Here is a 23,240-nt window from a genome sequence, read left to right on the forward strand (position 1 = left end):
CATCAAGTCTAATCGAATAAAACTGTTTCGATGACGGCAGAAACTATTGAACGTATAGGCACTGTCACCCACTGTGGCATTACCCGTGTAACAGTGTGAGTTCACAAATCCCAAATTTAATCATGTTGCCATTTTGGTAGTTCAGCTTCAAGAAACATGTACATTTCACGATCAACTATCATAAAGTTTCACTGCAAAAAAGTCAACTTTTCAGCGAAGTCTTCCTCGTGATAGCAATAATATTTTGTGGCCATAATAAAAGTCTCCAGCATTTGCAGTGTTGGGTTTTGCCGGATTTTAATGACGTCACGTAAATACACCAATCAAAATCTCGGCCCTTTGATTTCCGTAGGAGGAAGAAAGTTTAAAATGTTGAACACATACACATAGTCATTCAGAGAACAAGGCAAACAGGTGACCAGGAATCATGTTCGGCTTTAAACTGTCTGTGTTGTTCTTCGCTGTACTGTCACTGAGTAAATGCAGCGGTAGGTTTGTTTACTCCTGTAAGTATCCGCCTTCACAATGGTGCGACTCTGAAGACATTGCAGCCGAATGTGGGGTAAGTATCGAAAAAAACGTACTACTTACTCCTTAAATTCCCTAATAGGAAACTATTAGATAGCCTATGTTTTTGTATTGCTATATTGGCAATAATTTTACTTGCACGAAAAAGTGAAACCGCGCATTTGAATTAATAAATACATTTAGCCTATGCAAATTGTCCAGACGTATACTTACGCTTCTCGTTTTGTTTTCCGCTATCTGGGAAATCCCGAACTTTTTTTGGCACTTATCATTTCCCTTTATTCTCTTCTTTCTTAGGTGCTTGAACAATGTATGAAGTTTAACGTGACAAAGCCCAACGCTGACAAAGTGAATGTGAGCCTGTACTATGAGTCTTTGTGTCCTGGATGCAGAGGTTTTCTTGTACAACAGCTCGTGCCAACCTACATTTTGCTGTCAGACATCATGAACATTGATCTGGTTCCATATGGAAATGCACAGGTATATTTACACTGCCCACTGCTGCTCAGACAATGTACCCTTTGTACAAACAGCACATAACTGCTATTTACACTTTGCGTTGATAATATTGCTTGCATTCAACATGTAAACTAGATTATATTTATTGTATTTGACAAAATGCAAATATAGCACCTACAATTTACACAGTGCAAATAGCAACCAATTTCTTTTACATTTTAAAAGTTAAAAAAGGCTCACATTCATGTAAGTTACATTAATGTTAAATGCTGTTGCTCATAATTAGTTTTCATAATAGGAGAAAGAAGATCAGGGGAAGTACACCTTCATCTGTCAGCATGGAGAGGGTGAATGCCAAGGTAACATGATTGAGGTGAGGTTTTGCTATTTATTTCACCACTCAAACATTTTTAAAAGCAGAAGTGGATTGGTGTTGTTAACATTGAATACATCTTGTTTAGAGCTAAAATAGAGGTATACTAATTGTAATCTTTTCTGTCAGACCTGCCTGATGGATCAATTTGGGCTGGATAATGCTCTTGCGGTCATTTTTTGCATGGAATCAGCAGCAGATGTGCTGAAAGCAGCCCAGCTTGTAAGTAGTTATTTCTATTGTGCATACTGTTATTCTTCCTATCCATCCATCCATCAACCCTGTTGCAATGCAATGCTAATCTGTACCTTCCATCTCAGTGTCTCGAAGTCTACAAACCCGAAATAACATGGGATTCAGTCATGAAGTGTGTGACGGGAGACCAGGGCAATAAATTAATGCATGGAAATGCAGTGAAAACAAATGCTCTGAAGCCCCCTCATCAGTATGTGCCTTGGATAACCATTAATGGAGTAAGGAAGTTTTTTTTGTTGTTTATTATTTATAAGGATTTTTTTTTTTATCCATGTAATTAAATGGCTCAATGTTGTTCCTGCAGGAACACACAGAAGATCTCCAGGATAAAGCAATGAATTCTCTCTTCAGTCTTGTGTGCAGTTTGTACAAGGTTTGTTTGCAACCTGAGAGGTGCCTGTTAGTGTTTATTACCATTTCAGTGTCTTATCCTATCAAAGAGGAGTCCATCACATGACCTCTTCTTTCTTTGTGTTCATGTAGGGTAAAAAGACAGCTGCTTGTACTCTAGGGTTGAAGAAGAAAACCACCAGTTACTGCATGAATTAATCACTAAATCTGATAACAACACTATTCATGTCAGGAATGGAGAGATTATGGATGAAACATACATGCTGAAATGTATTTGAATATTTTTTTTGTTGTTGTTTCTTTATGCTTATATGTATATGAAAGAGTCATTTTGAACATGGTTTTCTGCTGCTGACTACAACAGGTGACAAGACCATATTTTTATAGTCCCGTTTTAAACCACTTTGTATGCATAAACAAAATTAAAAAGTACATTTCCATCACTTTTGCACTTTTTAAATCTCATTTGCTTGTGTGTTAATGATTAAGAGGGAAAAATCATTGCTAAAGTGGACTTTACTCAAGAGAAATGCTTCCTTAATGGTTTTTTTTTTTTTTTTTTTTTGCTTGTCTGCATGTTTGCTTATCATTAGCCTGAGTCTTTCCACATTATTTTGACCAACAAAGTGAAAATACTTTAGGGTTTTTAATAAAACTGATATTATATTATTAACTATCGTTAATATAATAACTATTAATAAAAAAGTGTCCGAACATCAAGAAATTATGTCCCAATATTATTGATGGGGTCAAACTGATGTGGCGACGTTCTGCGCACGTGACGCAATCTTGATGCTCGTGAGCGCAACGCCATTACGCGCGTGACTCGTCACCGGCTCCTTCAGGCTGCTCTGGGTCTCGCTGGTTACATGAATGAACTCTAGCGATTTAAATATGTTAGTCAGCTAAATTGCAGGTGAACTTATGCCAACAGACACACAATTCGGGGATATCGTAACAACTCTAAACATCTATCTGAGAGTATGAAGGAAAATGCATTCCTTTCCATTTTAAGTTAACAACACTTCTCAGTATTTGAATATATTTGTGTGTCTCTTATGCCATTTATTCTGGAGTAACGTTGAAGGAACAGAAGTGGCGAATGAAATCGTCGAGCGGAAACTTGAGAGGAATTTACGTTAACTCGGCATAAACATGATATCTCGGCAGAGTAAGGATTTTCTCATAAGGATCGCCGGTTACTGGAAGCCGCTTTTCAGAGGCAGATTTCTGATCGTGACGAACACGGTGAGCTGTGGGGGAATGTTGGCAGCGGGCGACCTCATCCAGCAGACGCGAGAGACGCGGAAGACCCCCGGACGAGCACGTGACTGGTGGCGTACAGGTGACGAGAAAACAAATTATCTGTATCACATACTCTCGCACACAAAGTCTGGCTTGTTTAAAAAATATACATCAGCTCATGTTTGTAACGTTAATTTATGTGCCAGTGCGTGACACGAAAAACTTTTAACTTATTTTTTAAAGTATCGTGTGAATGTCCTGTCGTGAAAGTAACGCGAGATTAATGAACTCTCGCGGTGTTGCGCCCTCTATAGGTTGTATGTTTGCCGTCGGATGCTCTATGGGTCCTTTCATGCACTATTGGTACCTGTGGCTCGACAAATACTTCGTTGGCAATGGCATAAGTAATGTCTGCAAGAAAGTGCTTACTGATCAGCTGGTTGCTTCACCAGCACTGGGGGTCTGGTACTTCATAGGTGAGATCTTGCTGCTGATTTCCATTCATTTCCATTTCTCACTGTAAATAATGAATGAAAATCTGAATAACATTACACCTGTTTTATTTTTTAATGAAGGTCTGGGTATGATGGAGGGTCAAACTTTGTCTGAGGCACAAAGTGAATTCAGAGACAAATTCTGGGAATTTTACAAGGTATGTTGCCTTGATAAGCACGTGTTCTTAGTTCAACCTCAAATTATGTATCTTCATAGCTGACAGCTTTTCATATCTTGCTGCTTTTTAGGCAGATTGGTGTGTTTGGCCAGCAGCTCAAATGGTAAACTTCTACTTCTTGCCACCCAAGTATCGTGTTCTTTATGTTAATATAATTACCCTGGGATGGGACACCTACCTCTCCTACCTCAAACACAGTAAGACATGTTTGCATCTATCTCATAACTCAAGGCATACCTAAAATACATTTGTAGTATTTACTGAACAAAGATGGTGTCATATAATTATGAATCTGGTCTTGGTGGCCAAGTTTTACTTAGCGCTTGGCAGGTTTAAAATGAAAGCATGGGTGTGAGCTTCCTTGTGACAAGTGGTGCATAACATTTGTGTTTTTCAAGGAGACCAAGTAGAGGCCAAAAGAGAAGCTGAATGAACTGAGTGAAGATGTCTGAAGAAGAGGAATATTTCAAAACACTGCTTTGATCACATACACAAAAATAAATCAGATTATTTAAGACTGTTAATGTACAGCTTTCTGGTTTTTATTTTATTTCATGTAATAGAATCAATAGAATTGTATCTAGTAATGCCAGGTACATTGCACATTTTGTTCTAATGTGTTTGTATTACTTTTGAATAATATAAAAGTGTTGAATGTAATTTTAAACTATTTTAACTGTCTGAAATCATTGTATTGTTGGCATATGAAGAGCGATTTATTAAAGCAAACTGTTTACAAATATATTCTTATGATTTCACCTAGTACAGCATGTTCCTGGATCAATACCATTGTTCCCGGAACAACATTCCAATCAACCAATCATATTTGAGGGACAAGTTTACAGATTATGTCAAGTTTAGGCTTACATCCAGGGTTAGGTGCTTCTACATCAGTGTTATTCACCTATCATTTCCCCCTGATTTGAGGGATTATGTTATGGAGTTATGGGTAGGGTTAGGTTTAGGGATATGGTTTGAACCATATTTTTGGACAGGAATGTTGTTCCAGGATCAACAAAATATGTCGACCCAGGAACAGGTCTTTGCAAAATCATGGTGACTGGTATAGTATACCGATTTTATAGTTATCATCCTTCATTGTAATAAATATGTTCATTTTTGGTTAAGCATGTTTATAATCACAATAATGTGGCAATATTACTGTCATATATACTGTATGAATGCTGTACCATAGGCCTATGCTGGCAGTAATGTGGCTGGTTGTTTGTGTGCTTCTAGCCAGTTTCTGTTCTAAAGTTATGTTGTTCATAATTTGCCTTTACATGTACATTTTTACCTAATTATTAATTACATTTTTTGATGAAAATGTTTGCTAGACCCTTTGATATCTACATTGCCCTTATGTGACACTGTTTTATAATGGAAGCCAATAAAATTATTTTGTGTTTTGAATATTATAATCTAGAGAATGATTTTTATGCTTCATAACTTGTCCTTTGAGGTTGAAATCCAAATTTGAAGGAGCATTAATTAATCAAGGCATCCATCTTTCAGTGGTGTGTGTGACAGTCCTTGACAGCACGTGAGCTTCTCTGCAGTCAGCACAGGCAAACCTGCTGAGTGAGTGACAGGACGCTGTCTTCATAGGGGCTTACAAACTGATAAAACAGGTGTTCTGACAGAGTGTTCTCACAAACCATTTGGTTTGGAGCTATTTAGGTTACTTGCCATATTTTTGGACGTGGCCAGAATGTGCAATTCGTGGATTGAAGATATGCTTCAAAATTATTTGAAGAAAAACACAATACATCTTACCATGTCTTCTCAGTTTTAGAAGTAAGTGTTATTTGTTGCACATTTATACTATTGTTTATTTAAATAATAGTTTTTTAAATTATTATTATTGATTGGTGCTTAATGCTTCTTATTATCTTTATATTATTTAACTCTGTAGCCATGTAGAATGTGTTTTTTTATTTCAGGAACCTGAAAAGTTGAGTTTCTCCTTTTTGAACAAATCCAGTTTTATTGTTGTTGTTTTTTATCCCGAAACTGTATTTTCAGAAGTGCCTCCAACAATTGCTTTCAACAATATGAAGAGAAGTTCTTCTTTGAAGTCTTTCTGGACATCAGAGGTAGGTCGTATCAGTACATCAGCGCTCACAGTTATTATCCTCTCTGGTTTGATTCTTAAAAGATAAGTGTAGATTCACTGTGACTGTGCAGATTATCACCATAATATGCTACAAAATGAAAGCGTACCCTAATATTTATATTATTAGGCATTATATTATTCAAATAAAAAGCAAACTGTCTGGCAAATTAACATTAGATATTATTATTGTTACCTTGATAGTAGTTATGTCATTATTGCAATTGTCTTTTGTGCTGTTCTGGAGAGAGATAATGTGGTGGTGTACATTAATTACTTGCTCTGTTTAATTCAGAGAGAATGGGACACCGTGAACCAGCAGGTCCTGTACGGTTCCAAACCCATGCCCAGTCACCGTACAGTTAAGAGGACATTTTCAGGGGTCCTTCAGCTTCCCCGTCTGTCCCGCAGGCTCTCGGCTCAGGGAGATTCAGAGATCACGCCACGCAATGGCCTCGACTTCGATGCTTTTCAAAGTTCCTGGTAAGCCGCTCTTTTGTTTTATAAAGACACTCTGAATCACTTAAACTTAACCTGTGACCATTTGACGAAAGGATTTCAATTTCAGTCGAGTGCTTTGTAGCCTACTGTTTGTGAAGAAGAACGAGTAAAATCTTATTTTTTTATCGTATGTTGTAATCAAGTGTAAGGTTAGAGGAACTTTACACTAAAACAGATTTTAGTCGATAACTCTTCGTCATGTAGGCCTACCTGTTTTCAAAATAGTGGCTTCACGTCAGCAACTTTAGACGGAGGCCAAGCACGTTATACTGTTTCAATGTTGTGTTGGCCTATGTTCTTTCTTGACTATATGAGGTATTATGTCTTGTAATTTAACATAATGTACACTGAACTACATCAGTATTGTAATAATTGTTGTTAAATTACCACATATCCTATACCCAGAGTTAGTATTCAGTATTATTCGTTAATTGATTTAGTATCCGGAGCCAGAGATTGACGTTTTGCATTATAGAGACAGCAGAGGGAGCTATTGTTCCCTAAAGACCAGAAATATAGGCTACCTCTGACAAGAAAACAGTCAGGACAGAAATCATATAGAGTCAGTAAATGTGCAGTTACACATTATAACATTTAAAAAATATATATTTGCCAGAATCACTTTTCATGTAACTTTAGTGGCAGCTGATATCATTAAGATATAAAAGTCAAAAGAAGACAAACATATTCTTTATTCACTAGGTTAATTGTTCATTGCTATATAATTTAAAGAAATGTTGCTACAAACTTTGGGTCTCCTCTAATGACTACCCAAATACTTACCAAGGCTTAAAACTTCAATTTTCCCCCACATATACAGTGGCTCCAAAAAAAATTCTGGATACTTACAGTAAGTCACACTTAAAACATCTGAATGTCATTGCACAGACAAAACACCAAACCAAGTGACAACTGCAAACAAATTATGATAGAGCTCAGCGCTGGGCGATATGGCAAAAAAATAAATAAAAAAATCAAATCTCTATCACTAAGGCTGCATTTATTTGATAAAAAATACAAACAGTAATACTGTAACATGTTACCACAATTCAAAATAACTCTCTTCTAATTTAATAATGCTTATTTAAAATGTCATTTATTCCTGTGATGGCAAAGCTTATTACTCCAGTCTTCGGTGTCACATGATCCTTCAGAAATCATTCTAATATGCTGATTTGGTGCTGAAGAAACATTTTTGTGGAAACCATAATCATTTTTTATTTCGAGATTTTTTAATGAGTAGAAAGAAAAGCGTTTATTTGAATTAGTAATCTTATGTAACATTATAAATGTCTCTACTGTCACTTTTGAGCAATTTAATTAATCCTTGCTGAATAGAATTATTAAATAAATAAAAAATATTCCTGACTCCAAACTTTTAAATGGTTGTGTATATTGAAAAAAAGTTGATTTTTTTAAAAATAAAGTTTTAATAATAGGTACAATGTCTTGTTTTGTAATGCAGAAGACATTTTGAAGTGTATCTAAAGTATGCGAATCCTTTTTCGGGGGGCCACTGTATGCATATTGTTTTTGCGTACACAACTCATCCGGCAGGATCACAGGGAACCTTTTCCCCTCTGATAATCAAAGCCCATGGGGCCCGTGATAGAGGGCCATCGTGACATGAGCCGTGCTCTCTGTCTGACTTTATCTGACTTTGCTTTTTATAGTCAGAGCTTTCATGTGACTTCTCCTGGTAAACCTAGAGCATGTGAAAGGCATATGTATTTCTCGAAGGGAATCTGTTCGCCCTGATCAGCTCTGCGTTGCGCCGCTTTGTGCTTTGGCTTTTCAGCACGCCAGGGGACTGGAACAGGAAGTCATTATAAACCAGTAAACACTGGACCTCGCACACTAATAGTCTTAATGCGGAGGTGGGGCCACTTAGAGAGCTCTATCATGGAGTCCTCTCATTGTAAATCACACTGCCATATTTAGTCTGTTGGAGGGAAGTCTTCCAAGTTATGTAAACAAAGCGAGTTCACGAGGGGAGATGTTCCATTGCTATGATGGCTGGCTCCATTAATGTGCCTGTGATCTCTGAAGCAAGGCTGGATTTCTCAGCTCTAGTGAAGGGTGAGAGATGTAGACTGTGGTTTTCGTGTTGAGAAAGCAGCGTGAGTGAGCGACTCATGCCATGACTAGACAGTCGTTCTGCCAGTTGTGAAGACACAGGAACTCTGCTGTCATGAGTGACATGAGTTCGGAAGAGGAGAGACCTCAGAGACCCTCGCATCTCAAGCTGAAGGGAAACTCTCCCACTGGCTCCCCCAAAATGTCTCCGCGGGACTCTCCTCGGAGTTCGCCCCGCAACTCGCCTCTGCTCTTCCGGAGGCTGCTGGTGAATCGCAGCATTGCTTTGCAGAGACGCTTCACTTTGGCTCACACTCCCAGGTAGGATCTGAATTCTTCTGCATCGTTTATTTGGCATCTTACCGGGAGGCTTGGCTTCAAAAACACACACACACACACACACAGGAGTCTTGTGGCACAGGCATCTACGTAACAACACATCACATGGCGAATTTTTGGCTGCTTGAGACATTGCCCCCCTGTCCAAAGTTTGTATTGATGCTAACACTTCTAGCTACAATTTATAATCACTATAATCAAGGAGGTGGTTTGTCTGCTGTGTGAAGCATAAAAAGATGTCTTTGTTTGAGAAGATGTCTTGACCTGAGGTGATTATTGTCAGCCTATCTCATCAGTGATCGAATGAACTGCTTTCTTGCTCATAGTTATTCTGGTTTTGTCTCTTAAGCCTGGTAAAGTCCAACCTGGCAGTAAAATTAACCATGAGCACTTGACTTTCTGAGAGAAAAGGCTTTGTTCTGCGTTGTGTAATCTTCCTATTTTTAATTTTTAGATTTAAGTGCATGTATACAGACTGCAGTGCTGGAAGCACAAAGAGTGACCTTTTTATATTATAATATTTTATACTATAAAATTTAGTAGTTTATTTTGGCTACTTGACAAAAAAAAATTTTAAAGTGTAGTTTTTGGACCTTAATAGACTCAAGTCAGCATTTGTGTCAAATAATACTTGTTAGGTTGTCAACGTGGTTTGTAAGTTCTGCAAATTATTGGCCTTTTCTGGTTTAATTTTTTTTTTCTCTCTCCACTATTGTTCCAACGATTGGGGTTGATGCATTTTTTTTATGTTTTTGAAAGAAGTTGCTTTATGCTTAAGATGTAATTTATTTGATCAAAAATACTGTTTGTATTATTACAATTAAAATAACTTATAAGTTATAATTTCCTCTGATGACAGTGTCACATGATCCTTCAGAAATCACTCTAATATGCTGATTTGGTGCTCAAGAAACTTCTTATTATCAATGCTGAAAACAATTGTGCTGCTGCTTAATATTTTTATGGAAGATTCTTTTATGAAATATAATAGAAAGTTCAAAAGAACAGCGTTTATTTGAAAAATAAATATTTTGTAGTATTATAATTGTCTTTACTGTCACCTTTGATCAATTTAATAGTAAAAGTTTCTTTCAAAACAATTACTGACCCCAGATTTTTGAACAGTAGTGTGTTGCACCTAATGCAAATTAGCAAATATTAGCAAATAAGATGTGAATGTTAGAAAAGATGATGCCCTTCTTTCTTCCTTTTTTATTGTCCTCAAAACACACTGAAAGTAAAGAATCACATGATTCAAATTATGTAAGTGGCATCAATAAAACCCAGTATAAACCCGTAAAACTGCCCTTTCTGAAGTCATTGCCAAAATACATCTCTAACGCCTGTGCCTTTGACATGTTACAGCCTCTGTTTTGAGTTGTTTTTGTGTCTGTTAAACTTCCAAGATTTGAGGAAGTCAGAGCCTGACAACACTGTAAACATCCCCAGCCATACACGCACATGCAATAAATGTTGAGAAATCATCAGCAGAGCTCAAAGGAGGTGTTATATTTCAAAACTATGAAATAGACATTACTTCAAATATTTGTTAACGGATTACAGTTATCAAGTATTTTGCCAAGAGGTGACCACAAGTGAACTCAGAAGTTGTTTATCAGAGAATAAATCTGCCAGAGAACCGTTTCAGCTCAAATGTTTAAACACAGGTCACCGTGTTCAAGTGGAAAGAGTCAACCTGCCATCCGTCTAATGGACGCTGAAGCAGTTCTCTTGGCTCTGTGAACAGTGGAAGTCCACACAGGTCAAATGTGACTTAAAGCTGAAAAGATCTTTTGTGTGTGTGTGTGTGTGTCAAGGATTTGGGAGAAGAAAGAAACAGGCTGTTGGAGAATTATGGCAGGATGGTGTAGGAACAGGAACGATTAAACAAGCCATATCTCTGTCAGAATACTGTCCGCAAGAGATGAAGCAAATCAGTGCAAAAAACTTTATTTAACATTTAGTGTCAGGAACTTGAAAGTGTTTTAAACAGAATGTTACAGGGTTACAATAACAGCAGATCTGTTTGCACTGAGAAGTCCTTCCACTGAGTGGTTAAATGGGTCTTTTCTGGTTCTTAACTCCGCTAGATTAATGCATCTCGCCGTAGCACATATTTTGACCTGTGAATCCCTCAATATTTAGGGAGCTGATTCTCTGCTATGCTGCACTTACAAAGCATGTGACTTCAGTGAACTAACACAATCTGATCTGTGGGTATTTTAGAGGAGAACTATAACTTCCCCTGACTCTTTAGCACCTGGATTTTGACAAACATAATTCCAAGAGTTTGTCTTTGTTGTTGCTGCTTCTGCTTTAACAACTTTTCAGAGATGCTGGATGTGTTTTGGATCCAGATCTTGTGTGTAAGGCTCACGCTGCTCTTGACGTTCTTCTTGAGCGTTATCCTGTCATGTGCTGATCTGCCTCTCAAGACTGTTTGGCCAATATCAACAACCTGAGTTCAAGCGCCTGCAGCAGCCCTCATCCTCCCTCATCCTCCCTCACCCTCGCCTGACCCATAAACAGATCAACCTAAACTTTCTCCCTCCTCTCCCCCTGTCACGTACAGGCTGCTGATTCATCTGCACATTTTATAATGACTGCAGGCTCTTCTGTAGTAGGGTGGTTGATGAATAAACTTTTATGTGAGAAAAACTCTAATTATTATTTTTTTAAATACATAATGTTTATTTAATTAAAAAAAACTACAAAATGAAAGCAAAACTAGATAAAAAAGTTAAGTTGGCATGAAAAAGCCTTGCTAGAAAGTTTTGAAGAATTTTGAAAAGCTTGAAGTTTGAAGGTTTTTAATTAAAGTTTAAGTTTGAACGTTTTCAGTTTGAAATAGTTTAAGTTTTAGTTTAGTAGTTTTAAAAGTTTGTAGAAGTTTGAAGGTTTTCAGTTTAGAAATTTAAGATCGAATGGAAGCTTACATGAGTCTCGAGGGATTAGAAATAGTACATAGAATGGCAGCTAATGGAGTCTAATGGGCCTCTCCAACATGTCAAAATTTAAATTTAGTTTGGAGTTAGAATAAAAGAAAGAAAGATTAGTTAGAAAGAAAGAAAGAAAGTTTTAAAAGCTTGAAGTTTAAAGTAGTTTATGGATGGATGGATAGATAGATAGATAGATATAGATGGATGGATGGATGGATGGATGGATATGGATGGATGGCTAGATAGATATAGTCAGAAAGATTGGTTGGAAAGAATGAAAGATTGCTTGGAAAGAAAGACAGATTAGAAAGAAAGAAAGATTAGTTAGAAGAAAGAAAGAATGATTAGTTAAAAAGATAGATAGATGGAGTCAGATGATAGACAGATAGATGGATAAGTTAGAAAGAAAGAAAGAAAGATTAGTTAGAAAGAAAGAATGATTAGTTAAAAAGATAGATAGATAAGAATAGTCAGATGATAGATAGATAGATAGATAGATAGGAATAGTCAGATGATAGATAGATAGATAGATAGATAGATAAGAATAGTCAGATGATAGATAGATAGATAGATAGATAGATAGATAGATAGATAGATAGATAAGAATAGTCAGATGATAGATGGATAGATGGAATGGAAGCTTAAATGAGTCTCAATGGGTTAGAAATAGTACATAGAATGGCAGCTAATGGAGTCTAATGGGCCTCTCCAACTGTCAAAATGTGAATTTAGACAGATGAAGTTTGAATAGCCTTGGCTCAATTTGAACATTCCGCAATGAAAGTCTATGGGATTTTTCCGAGTTTTGATCAGCAATTTCAGGAAAACCGTTTGAAAACCGTCAGTCTGAAAAGATAAGGCAACTCGAGTCAGAACAGTTTGAAGGTCTATAAAAAAATAAAAAAATAACTTGGGGTTATGGACAAAATATAAGAGGAAAAAAAGAGTAAAGTTACAGTAAAATGTCAACCGCTCTAAGATTGAAGGAGGCTCTTTTGCAGGGGTGAAATATTTTGTGTCCACTGTCCACTAGAGGGTAAAGCTGAGTGTCTTTTCCTTATCTCACTCCTTACTTGACATAGTTGTCATTTTGTAATAATCTTGTTCTATTAATACAGACCATGCAAGTTAGTAGCCTAAATGTAAAGATTACACTTCAACTTTTTATATTCTACTCAATTTATACTAGAAATATTTGTCCTGTCATAATTCTGAACACAACAAAAATAAGAAAGAATATAAGACATTTTTTAAATTGAAATGCTAGAAGAAGAAAAAACATTATTTGCAAAGTACAAAAAGTTGAGTTCAGAATGTTGAGCCGCTGTATTGTGTATACCACCTCCCTCAATGTATTGGATTTAGTGACAGTGTCATTATTTCGCTGCAGGCAAGGTTCAGTTAGTGTTGCATTTGGAAACAGGCCAGTGATGTGTAGGACTCAGGTCATTACTTTTAGTGCACTTGAAGACGGTAAAGTAGCAAGCTGAAGATGTTGAGGCTCAGGACCACCCCATCTATCACAAACCGACCCCTGAAAAATACCTTATATACACATGCAACAGTGCTGCAGAGTTTCTCTCTCTCTCTCTCTCTCTCTCTCTCTCTCTCTCTCTCTCTCTCTCTCTCTCTCTCTGTGTGTCCCCCTCTCTCTCTCTCTCTCTCTCTCTCTCTCTCTCTCTGTCTCTCTCTCTCTCTCTCTCTCTCTCTCTCTCTCTCTCTCTATCAAAGGCTGGTTGTTTCAGGCCAGAGTTTAGTTTCAGGGCTTTGGATTCAGAGAATGGCACCAGAAGGCTGGATGGGACGGCACACTCTATGGAGCATCTGATGGGATTATGAGCCACAGATTTTCAGACTTTTATGCAACTAATGAAATATCAGCAAATACCTTTTGATGTTTAGGAACATAATTTTTTTGCTGGGCTATTTTCCCCCCCTTATTCCTCACCTTTAAGGACTTTGTGGAATCAAGCAGGTCGAAACTAGGAGTGTTGCGATTTCCTAAAGACTTTCACCCGGGACTGTAGAGGCTATGGTAGGCCTTTATGCAGGCGATATAGTGGCCTATTTAAGTTCATGTCAAGTTTGAGTGCCCAGCTGAATTGGCATCCGTGTTACATTCAGGGAAACAACTAAAACACTTTGGCTCTGCTGAGTTTTTGTTCAGTACATGGCTTCAAGATTGTCGCAGCATTATGTTTCTCAGCGGATGGAGACACTGGGCACATAGTGGACATGAGATCAAGATAAGAAATCATCTGAGGTGTTGCTTTTAGTTGTCACGCTCTTGCTGTCTAAAATTGGAAACACGTCCCAAGTTGTAACTTTAGTATTTAAAAGCTAACATAATCCTCTCTCACAATGAACAAAGATCCTCGTTTTCCCAGGAAGACAATGCAGATGAACTACTCAACGCGACGGCACTCATGCATTGGGTATGTATAAGCAACAGCAGCGACGATGACGGTGTCTTCACCTTCAGTTGAGTCGGTCATTTGCTAATCTCACTTTTAAGCTTCAATTTAAAAATGTCATTGATTATATAATGACCTTGGTTGAACTCTGCTAAAGTGCACATGTTGTCACATATCATTTTTGCTGTGTTGATAACATTTTGAAATAACTGCAGAATGAGATTTGCTCTTTGTGTGAACATGGTGTTTTTCCAGTGCTGCAGCCCTGACAGGTTTTTCTTGTGTAAGAAAGTCTTGAAGCAAACCAGTGCTCCCATCTCCACTGGATTTCTGACACCACTAACATCAACTCTGAAATGACGAGTGCACTGTCCAGTGGAGAGAGCTGCTCTGGAGTTACTTAGATTTCCCTGTTTTTCTGCAAGCGCTGTTATAGTATGACAGTGTTAAAGCAGGCAGAGAGCAGCGCTGGCTGTTATGTGATGTGTTGTGTTGCTGCTGTATCTGTGGCCTGGACAGCCTGAGGCCAGTAGAGGTAGAGAATCGATGGCTCAGCCACTGTCTGTTGATGTTCGCCTGTGGCAGCCGGGCAGAGTCACGATGGGCAGACACTTCGCAACCTTACGCACACAGTAACCTCTGTGCTATCACAGCATGCCTGGCATTATCTAATGTAAATGATGAATTATGCTCTTGTACTCTATATGTGGCCTTTGTGTTGTTTCAAATAATCAAATTCAAACACGCATACATTTTGATGAATGTTGAGACATTTTCTGTTCTTTGGAGAATACTATGACAGAGGTATTGATACTGAACTGGACTTAATTTGATCATTTGAAATCAGTTAGGGATGCAACGATTTGGAAATTGAGCGTTACCAGCAACTTTTTATGTTCTGAAGCGGATAACAGATATGTTGGCCAGTAGTAGATATCAATCTATATTGATTAAGCGCTCTTCAAACAAACTAAAGAAAGTTACATTACCATTCAAAAGTATGGGGTCAGTAAGATTTTATTTTTGAAAGAAAGAAATTAATGCTTATATTTATGCATTCAATTGATCAAAAGTGTCAGTAAAGACTTTTACATTACTTTCATGAATCATGAAAAAAAAAAAAAAATTATCACATTTTTACCACAAAAATATTAAGCAGCACAACTGTTTTCAACATTGATAATAAGAAATGTTTTTGAGCTCCAAATCTGTATATTAGAATCATTTCTGGAGGATCATGTGACACTGAAATAAAATTTTAAAATATCGTATCGTTATAATTTATCAGCCTAAATATATTGGCCTATTTTACTAATCAGCTATAACATTAAAAAGTCACGTTTAATGTCGATTTGAGATATTGTTCATCCCTAGATAAAGATTACAATCAAGACACCAGTGATCACAGCCGCTATATATTTGCAGTGATTTTATTGGGAAGTCTGAGCTGTATTTATCTAAAGCAGATTCATTTGTGCCTCTTTGAAACACTGCCACTCTTCAATCTATGGCTATCTAAAGGACCTGACACAACTCCGCACAGCATATCACAACGTTTCACTGTTCACAAGAGGCTTTTCACTCAGAGACAACACTCTTACTCTCCATGTGACTCAGACAAAGCTGCGATTTGTTTCCTAGATGTGTCTCACCACAATAACCATTTAAAGCAGGGCAAGCAGTGTTGTAGAGCGTCAACATCAAAACAGAGCATTTACCTGATCATTTCTTAGTTTTGTACTACATGTAGCCTAGACCATCAACTCAGAGCTAGACACATCCATCTGGTGAAAGCAAGTGGTGGGCTATACTATAATGAAAGAATCTTATTTTGCTTTTGTTAAACAAAACACTTGAATATGCGGCTGTTGAAAACACTTCAATGATTAAATTATTTAACTTTACTTGTACAACAATTACTTCAGGTCCTCAAATATGATTGGCTGTAGTTTGTAGTTTGACTCTTTGTGCAGATTACATCAGTTACTTTGATATACCAGTAGTTCGGAGGCAGGTGGCTGTCTTTAAATCATTGAGTCATTGAATCATTATTTCAACCGATTCATTCAAAACACTTAGGACTGAGTGCGATGACTGAGTGCTTCTTGACGAGAGACACTCTGCTGTGGTTTCATTTGGAGCCATTTGTGTTGGCGGTGCAAAAACAGAAAATTGAGTAAGGTACTAAATATGAACTTTGTTTACTGAGCTTTTGTATGAAAGCAAAATCAGATTGTGACTAAGTGTGAAAAGATATGTTCACGGCATTTTCTTTTCACTTAGTTTAAAGGGATAGTTCACACAGAAATGAAAATTCTGTCATTAATTACTCACCCCCTCATGTCGTTCCAAACCCGTAAGACTTTCGTTCATCTTCAGAACACAAATGAAGATCTTTGTGGTGAAATCTGAGAGTTTTCTGTCCCTCCATTGACAGCTACGCAACTGACACTTTTTAATGCTTCAAAACATTCAAGAGATTGTAAAACTAATCCATATAAATTGATCAGTTTAGTCCAATTTTTTCTGAGGAGACATGCTTGCTTTATGTGATGACCAGATGGAATTTAGGCTTTCACAAAATGCGAGACGCTACAGAATGGAACAACATCAAAGGCTATAGCGACGTGTTTTTTAATAATCAAACTTCCTTTAACTTGAGCGCAGCAAAGACGGGAGGTGCGAGTCAGTGTTCAAACATGTCCGCATGCACATGTTTACATAGGGGTGGAAAACTATAGTTGTCCCAAATGACACACTATACACTATCCACTATGCACTGTGTGTAGTGGATGAATTTTATGTGATTATTTTGTCATTCAATCTGATATTTCCTTCCCCTCTGCTACATAATTACAGCTGTGACAGTTGAGTGCATGAAGTGTCCAACATTCCACACTTAATTTTTTTCGGTGCATCATCCGGGTATTTAAAGTGCACTTTTTCTTTTTGGAATACTCACACTATTTAAACTACAAAACTGCATTGAATAGTGCACAAGTGCATGAATTTCTACAGGGAATGCACAAAACACATTTTTTTGTGAACGGCCCCTAAGAAGAATGTGACTGCCTGATAATGCTAAACTGAGCTAAAATAATATTGAGTTTGCATTACATTTTATGTAAGACTTTTTCTAGTAGTAGTGGTGGTTGCAGCTTCTTAATTTCACTGGTTCGGCAAATAACTTAGACATCCCATCACATATTAGAGTAGAAACTTGTTGAGGGGTTCCGAACAGATGTCGAAAGAGAAAGTCAAGTAAGGTGAACCAATCACAGGACAACAGTGTCAGTAACCAGCAGTCCCAAAAATAAAACCTCAGAGCTCAGAATAGTCAATAGGCGCTGATGCTGTGACTGGAGTCGCTGTGCGTCACTGCTCTGCTCCATATTTTCAGCATGGCTGCTTTCCCCAATGACTCCCACCGCTCATTGATCTGTCAGCCTTTCTCACTAATGCCGGAAACCCTGCCAACCCGTCTGCCCTTTCTCCATTAAAAACCAGCAATCTAATAGAAGCTGTCAGGCCAGTTTTTTATACCTTGCTGTTTTCGGTTAGTGTTACAGTGCTCTTAGATTATAGGCTGGTGACATCTACTGGTAAATTTATGTTACTGCAAAAATCACATATTAGATTATTTGAAGAAATACTTTGCTTGTTGATATATCAGCATCGCAGTTTATAGATTCAAAGGTGATCTGTTCTATCTTAAACTAGCCTAAGCTGGTTTGGTGTTCTTAGCTGGTCTTCAAGCCTGGTGCTCAACTGGTTTTACTGGTTAGCCGACTTACCAGACCAGAGAAAAGTGTCTAACACATCTCTAAAACCAGATAGAAGGCTTAAGATGTTTAGATGTTATTTCCCTAGTTTTGTTTTGTTTTGTTTTTGATATGAGACTATGGTAATTCTATGTTTTTGGACATGTACCATATTAATACCATAAGATTATTTGAAGTACCTTGGAGTACCAAATATATGCCATGGTAGGCCTACATGAATAAATAAGTAATATGTTAAATATCAATATCAATATATATATTATTAATTCCATTTGACTATAGACCACTATCTTGGTATATTTGCAGTACTGTAACTCATTTAAGAGATGGGGAGGGTGAGCTCATGATTGAGTGGTCTGGGATCAGTTTAAACCACTGTTTCTCAACTGGTAGGTCGCGGAGTGTGCACTGCAGTCAAAGAAGCATCAACAACCGTAATTCTACATTTTTCTGATGTGAGACTTTTGTGCGTGAAAGCTGTTGACACTTCTGTCAGACTCAGAGTGCCTTGGAAAAAACGCGTTGCCTGAGATTTTGATAGGCTGTATGTCAGTGTCGTTATTCTAATGTTGTTTTCTGAACTTATGAAATAAAAAATCTCTCACCTCAGGACAAACAAACTTTCTGGTCCTGTCACTCTTCAATTGCACATGCAAATGCAGCAGCACGGGCTATATTTCACTTCATTAAATAAAACGCAAAAGAAATTATGAGCATGCAACTCTGTAGTTATATTGTCAATTAGTAAGTCATGAAATTACCAAGAATTACCAATAAATTACGTATTGCGTCTGTTTTCTGGGAAGGATTTGCATGCAGGTATGAGCAGTTTCCCTATTTCATTAACAGGTCATGTTAGTATTGTGTATTATGATACTTATTATGCCAAATTCCTAAAACTATGGAATTTTGCCAAATTCCTAAAACTTTACTCCTCTGGCTTAATGACCATGGGGGTCACATGCCAAACCAGTTGAGAGCCACTGGTTTAAACTAAATGTGGTCTTCCGGATTGCTACGTCATGTCTCACCAGCAGGGGATGCAGTGATCTAATGTAAATGCATCACATAATGAATGAATGAAGGTCCATTTGTACATTTACAAAGTCAAATTAAAGTTCAAATTAAAGTTTCAGTACTGATAACAAATCCACACTGCAATTTATACATTTCTTAGCACAAGACCAGTTGAAATACTTGCATATTAGACTATAGTTTTTGTTTCAGAAGGCATCCTCACCGGAGAATTATAAGCAGAGCTAAAATCACACTATCATTTCACAGACCTCTTTCGTATTATTATGTTCCATTTTGTGGAGAATTCACTTTTTTTTGCAATGCTTTTCTGATACTTAGCACAATGTTATCACAGGAATTTAGTCTCGAGTCTCGGCGCTTTTAGCCAAACATTACAGTGTGACAAGCCTGTGACGTCAACACAGTGATGCTTCACGCCTGCTGTGACGTCTGACTGGAGATTCATGCATCCTCTGAGTCTCAGTCCTGGCAAAAACCATTTTGTTTTCCCACGGATAATGCTGTTAAAAGGATAGTTCACCCAAAAATGAAAATTCTGTCATAATTTACTCAGCCTCATGTTGTTCCAAACCTGTATGAGTATCTTTCTTCTTTTGAACTCTAAAGAAGATATTCTGAAGAATGTCGGTAACCAGACAGTTGATGGTAGCCATTGATTTCCATAGTATTTTTTTCCCCTACTATGCAAGTCAATGGCTACCGTCAACAGTTTGATTACCAACATTCTTTAAAATATCTTCTTTAGAGTTAAACAGAAGAAAGAAACTCATACAGGTTTGGAACAACATGAGGCTGAGTAAATTATGACAGAATTTTCGTTTTTGGGTGAACTATCCCTTTAAACTGGCAATAAGAGCTTAGTTGTTTGGTTAATTCAGGTGTGCAGAGAATGTAGAGGTGAATTTAATGAATATCATTTGGTTTTGCTTTGGTTTATAGTCAGTGCAAAAGCAGGGTGAAGCTTGTCTGACTAGTTAATACATTTATTTGATCAAAAATACATTAAAAATAGTAATATTGTGAAATATTATTACAATTTAAAATAATCGTTTTTTTAAATAGGTTTTAAAATGTAATTATTCCTGTGGCAAAGCCATTACTCCAGTCTTCAGCGTCACACAATCCTTCAGAAATCATTCTAATATGCTGATTTGCTGCTCAAGAAACATTTCTTCTTCTTATTATTATTATTATCAATGTTGAAAATAGTTGTGCTGCTTATATTTTTGTGGAAATCATGTGTTTTTCAGGATTCTTTGGTGATTAGAAAGTTCAAAAGAACAGCATTTATTTGAAATAATTAAATCTTTTTAAAGTTAGTATTTAAAACAAAACAAAAATTGAAAGGTAATGCATGTATTTTTTCTGTGCATAGATTAGGAGATAAAGACTGGAAAAAGATTCTGCACCAGTACCAGCACTTCAAAGACATTTGCCAGGTATAAATACTGAGGTCTGTTTGCTATCTGGAGCTGATAGGTTTCCAGGACTCTGACTTAGTCTGAACACTCACATTATAACCCTGAGTAATAAAAAAAAATGAGCAATGAAGTGAGCACCGGAGAATTTTTCACTACGCTGCAGAGCCAAGAATAATACTTTTCTTTAGACATATCATCTTGACCTCGGGACTTTCATTCCTCGTACAGTAATTCATTAATCCGTCACAGTAATTGGTAATTCATTGCACTGTGGAAAAATATTTCATTAATTCTTAGAAAATCCTGATACTGATGTTATCAACGCATAGCACCTGATCATTCAGTTTTGTTTAGTTTAATTTAAAGAGCCAAAGCATCAATATCATGAATCTCTTTGCTGGGTTTATTAAACTTGATAGTATTGAGTTTTCTCCTTGGATATCGTATTTTAAAAGCAGATTCCAAACAGTCAAAAACCTCATGAAATATGTATTTTCTAAAACTTTATCTTAAATCAACACAAAACCGGCCATCTGCTCTTTTTAACAAAATATCCCAGATTAACAGTTCTGTGGATGATCTACGGCCTTCTGTTATTTTCAATAATTGAGTGTTAAAACATGCATGCTCCAGTTTGCTTGAATATTAAATCTTTCCAAATTTTAGCTTATGCCCATCATCATTTTTTGAATCATGATTATGACATCCTAGCAAACTGTTCTCATGTTTAAGTCCCTTAAACATGTAGATAGTCCAAACAAGGCCGTTTGTTTTAGCCAGAGATCTTTATCAGCCCTCATGCTGTCCAAATCATTAGCATAGAGGAACAAATACATCCTAGCAGTGTTAAGTGGTTTGAGTGGATTCATTGTTTTATCAGACAATATAATTTGTTTGCAAATGATATTTAAATAATTAGAGCCAGAAACTACAATTAGCATGTTAAATAATAAATATGTTTAGAAAGTAAAAGATGCTCTAAATCAGTGGTTCTCAACTCTGTCCCCTGAAGTCCACTTTCCAAGTCCAGTTCAGCTCCAACCCTGAACAAACACAGTTAAACATGCTTATCAAGGTCTTCAGGATTACTAGACAGTTATAGGTTATAAAAACGTATTATAGCTCCTACTCTAAATAATTGCATGCTGTTTGAAAACTACCTTTCTGAGGTGATTCTGGGAGTGTTATCATTAGTGGAAAAAGAAAAAGGGCCATGAGAGACCATGGACGTGATTTCTATACCACTTGTTTATTTCGCGGTCACTGCAAAGAAGTGTTTTACAACAGAGAAACCAGTTAAACCACTTTGTTTGAGGTAGCAATAGTAACAACATTTCAGTACTCACATGCTGGTCTCAAGTAATTAGATGTCCCTTGAAGTCCCTTAAGATCTCAACTAAACTATAATCCATCAAGAATGAATATGAAGATTAAAGGTAGGGTAGGCAATATGTTTTCTAAACACTTTTTCTTATACTGGTTGAAACTTTCTTCACGTCCTGATAGCAATCAATAATAGAGGTGGTCTAAAACATGTACAAATGTTTTCTGTGAAAGTCACAGGAACCAAAAATGTTCGTCCAATAATCACATTCAGACGATACGTTGTCATACCTGCCTGTCAACCAATGTATTTCCATACCTCCATACGTGCACATGCTCGTGCAGACATTATCAGCGCGTTCTGTAAGGCTCTGCAGAGGTATATACAGTCAGCAAGCGCCACAAATGATCAGCAGCCACATTTTACAGTTCCTCCTGAACCAAAACAACAAGCTTATGCTGCGTTCACGCCATGTCGCAACCGTAATTACGAGATGGCAGTCCGTGATGTTCTACCCGGAGCTGTTTACGTCCTCAGACATGCATTTCTATGTCGATCAATGCCAAAATGAATCTGCAGCAGTCAGGTGGTACAAGTAGAGCTCTTTAAGTTGTTTACGTTCATTATTATTGTAATGTTATGTGCTTTGAGACATTAGATAATTTAACGCCGTGACGCTTTGCAGAATCTGCTGTGTGCGTTCATGCGTGGCTTTGGAGACGCTCTAGTCTAAAGGAAGGGTGGCTGGGATCTTATGCTTTCGAAGCTAACTTGCTACTACTAGCCTCTCTGAAATTGCCTACTCTAGCTTTAAGAAAGTAAATATCAGCTCAGGAAGTTATATGCATGTCTCTTTCAATTCTTGGCAGCAGTAGCAGTTTTTCTATTGTCATATTAGGCTCAGATCCTCTCTTGAGGGGAAGGAATAGACTTTTTTCTTGCCTTTAAAGTTTTTGATTCACATTTGTGTCTGGATGCAAGGTTCAACCTGATATTCAGACCAGATTAAAGTCGACATGAAACGGAAGTTGCGATAGTCTTTTCTTCCCTATTGTGACGTATATCTGAGTGAAACAGCTTCTCAATCATGAAAAAATGTTGGTCGGGACTTGATTTTGTCCATCAGAAATTGATTGGTTCACTGTGGTTTGCTGTTGCTGTGATGTCATGTGAGTGACAGGTTGTCCCGCCCTCACGCAAGTAAACACGCTGTCAGAGAAGAGGCGAGATGTCGCTGCAAGAGGGAGGGGAGGGGAAGTTATTTTCATTAAAGATTACGAGGGCACCTGAATAAAAAAATTAAAAAAAGATGAGCACAGACAAATCATTTATAATAAATACTTCAATATTCCATAAAGAAACAAAACAAGAATTGTCAATTTTGATTTCATGGTGACTTTTAACAGCTG

The 23,240-nt window shown here is 37.2% G+C and overlaps 3 protein-coding genes across 5 annotated transcripts in view; all 3 read left to right on the plus strand.

Annotated features, from left to right (window-relative positions):
- The first annotated feature begins 331 nt into the window (after positions 1 to 331).
- On the plus strand, positions 332 to 2,409 carry ifi30a (IFI30 lysosomal thiol reductase a). Its single transcript, XM_079877066.1, has 7 exons — positions 332 to 562; positions 826 to 1,008; positions 1,286 to 1,360; positions 1,490 to 1,582; positions 1,681 to 1,833; positions 1,920 to 1,988; positions 2,099 to 2,409. Exons 1-7 carry the CDS (start codon positions 428 to 430, stop codon positions 2,162 to 2,164), a joined length of 774 nt encoding a protein of 257 aa, XP_079733192.1. The 5' UTR covers positions 332 to 427; the 3' UTR covers positions 2,165 to 2,409.
- Positions 2,410 to 2,778: 369 nt separating this feature from the next.
- On the plus strand, positions 2,779 to 5,303 carry mpv17l2 (MPV17 mitochondrial inner membrane protein like 2). Its single transcript, XM_079877067.1, has 5 exons — positions 2,779 to 3,311; positions 3,526 to 3,687; positions 3,787 to 3,863; positions 3,955 to 4,081; positions 4,283 to 5,303. Exons 1-5 carry the CDS (start codon positions 3,122 to 3,124, stop codon positions 4,315 to 4,317), a joined length of 591 nt encoding a protein of 196 aa, XP_079733193.1. The 5' UTR covers positions 2,779 to 3,121; the 3' UTR covers positions 4,318 to 5,303.
- A 615-nt stretch (positions 5,304 to 5,918) lies between these two features.
- pde4ca (phosphodiesterase 4C, cAMP-specific a) overlaps positions 5,919 to 23,240 on the plus strand; it is a 40,815-nt gene continuing 23,493 nt past the window's right edge. Inside the window, exons 1-2 of one of the 3 annotated variants that reach the window (XM_079877060.1) lie at positions 5,919 to 5,980; positions 6,293 to 6,480. In XM_079877060.1, coding sequence (XP_079733186.1) covers positions 5,939 to 5,980; positions 6,293 to 6,480 — 230 coding nt within the window. In that variant the 5' untranslated portion in view covers positions 5,919 to 5,938. Of the gene's footprint in view, positions 5,981 to 6,292; positions 6,481 to 8,465; positions 8,896 to 13,615; positions 14,288 to 23,240 lie in introns of those variants that run through there. The other 2 variants (XM_079877061.1, XM_079877063.1) reach the window with 2 other exon arrangements.

Source organism: Squalius cephalus, assembly GCF_949319135.1.
Source record: "Squalius cephalus genome assembly, chromosome: 7".
Taxonomy (NCBI): domain Eukaryota; kingdom Metazoa; phylum Chordata; class Actinopteri; order Cypriniformes; family Leuciscidae; genus Squalius; species Squalius cephalus.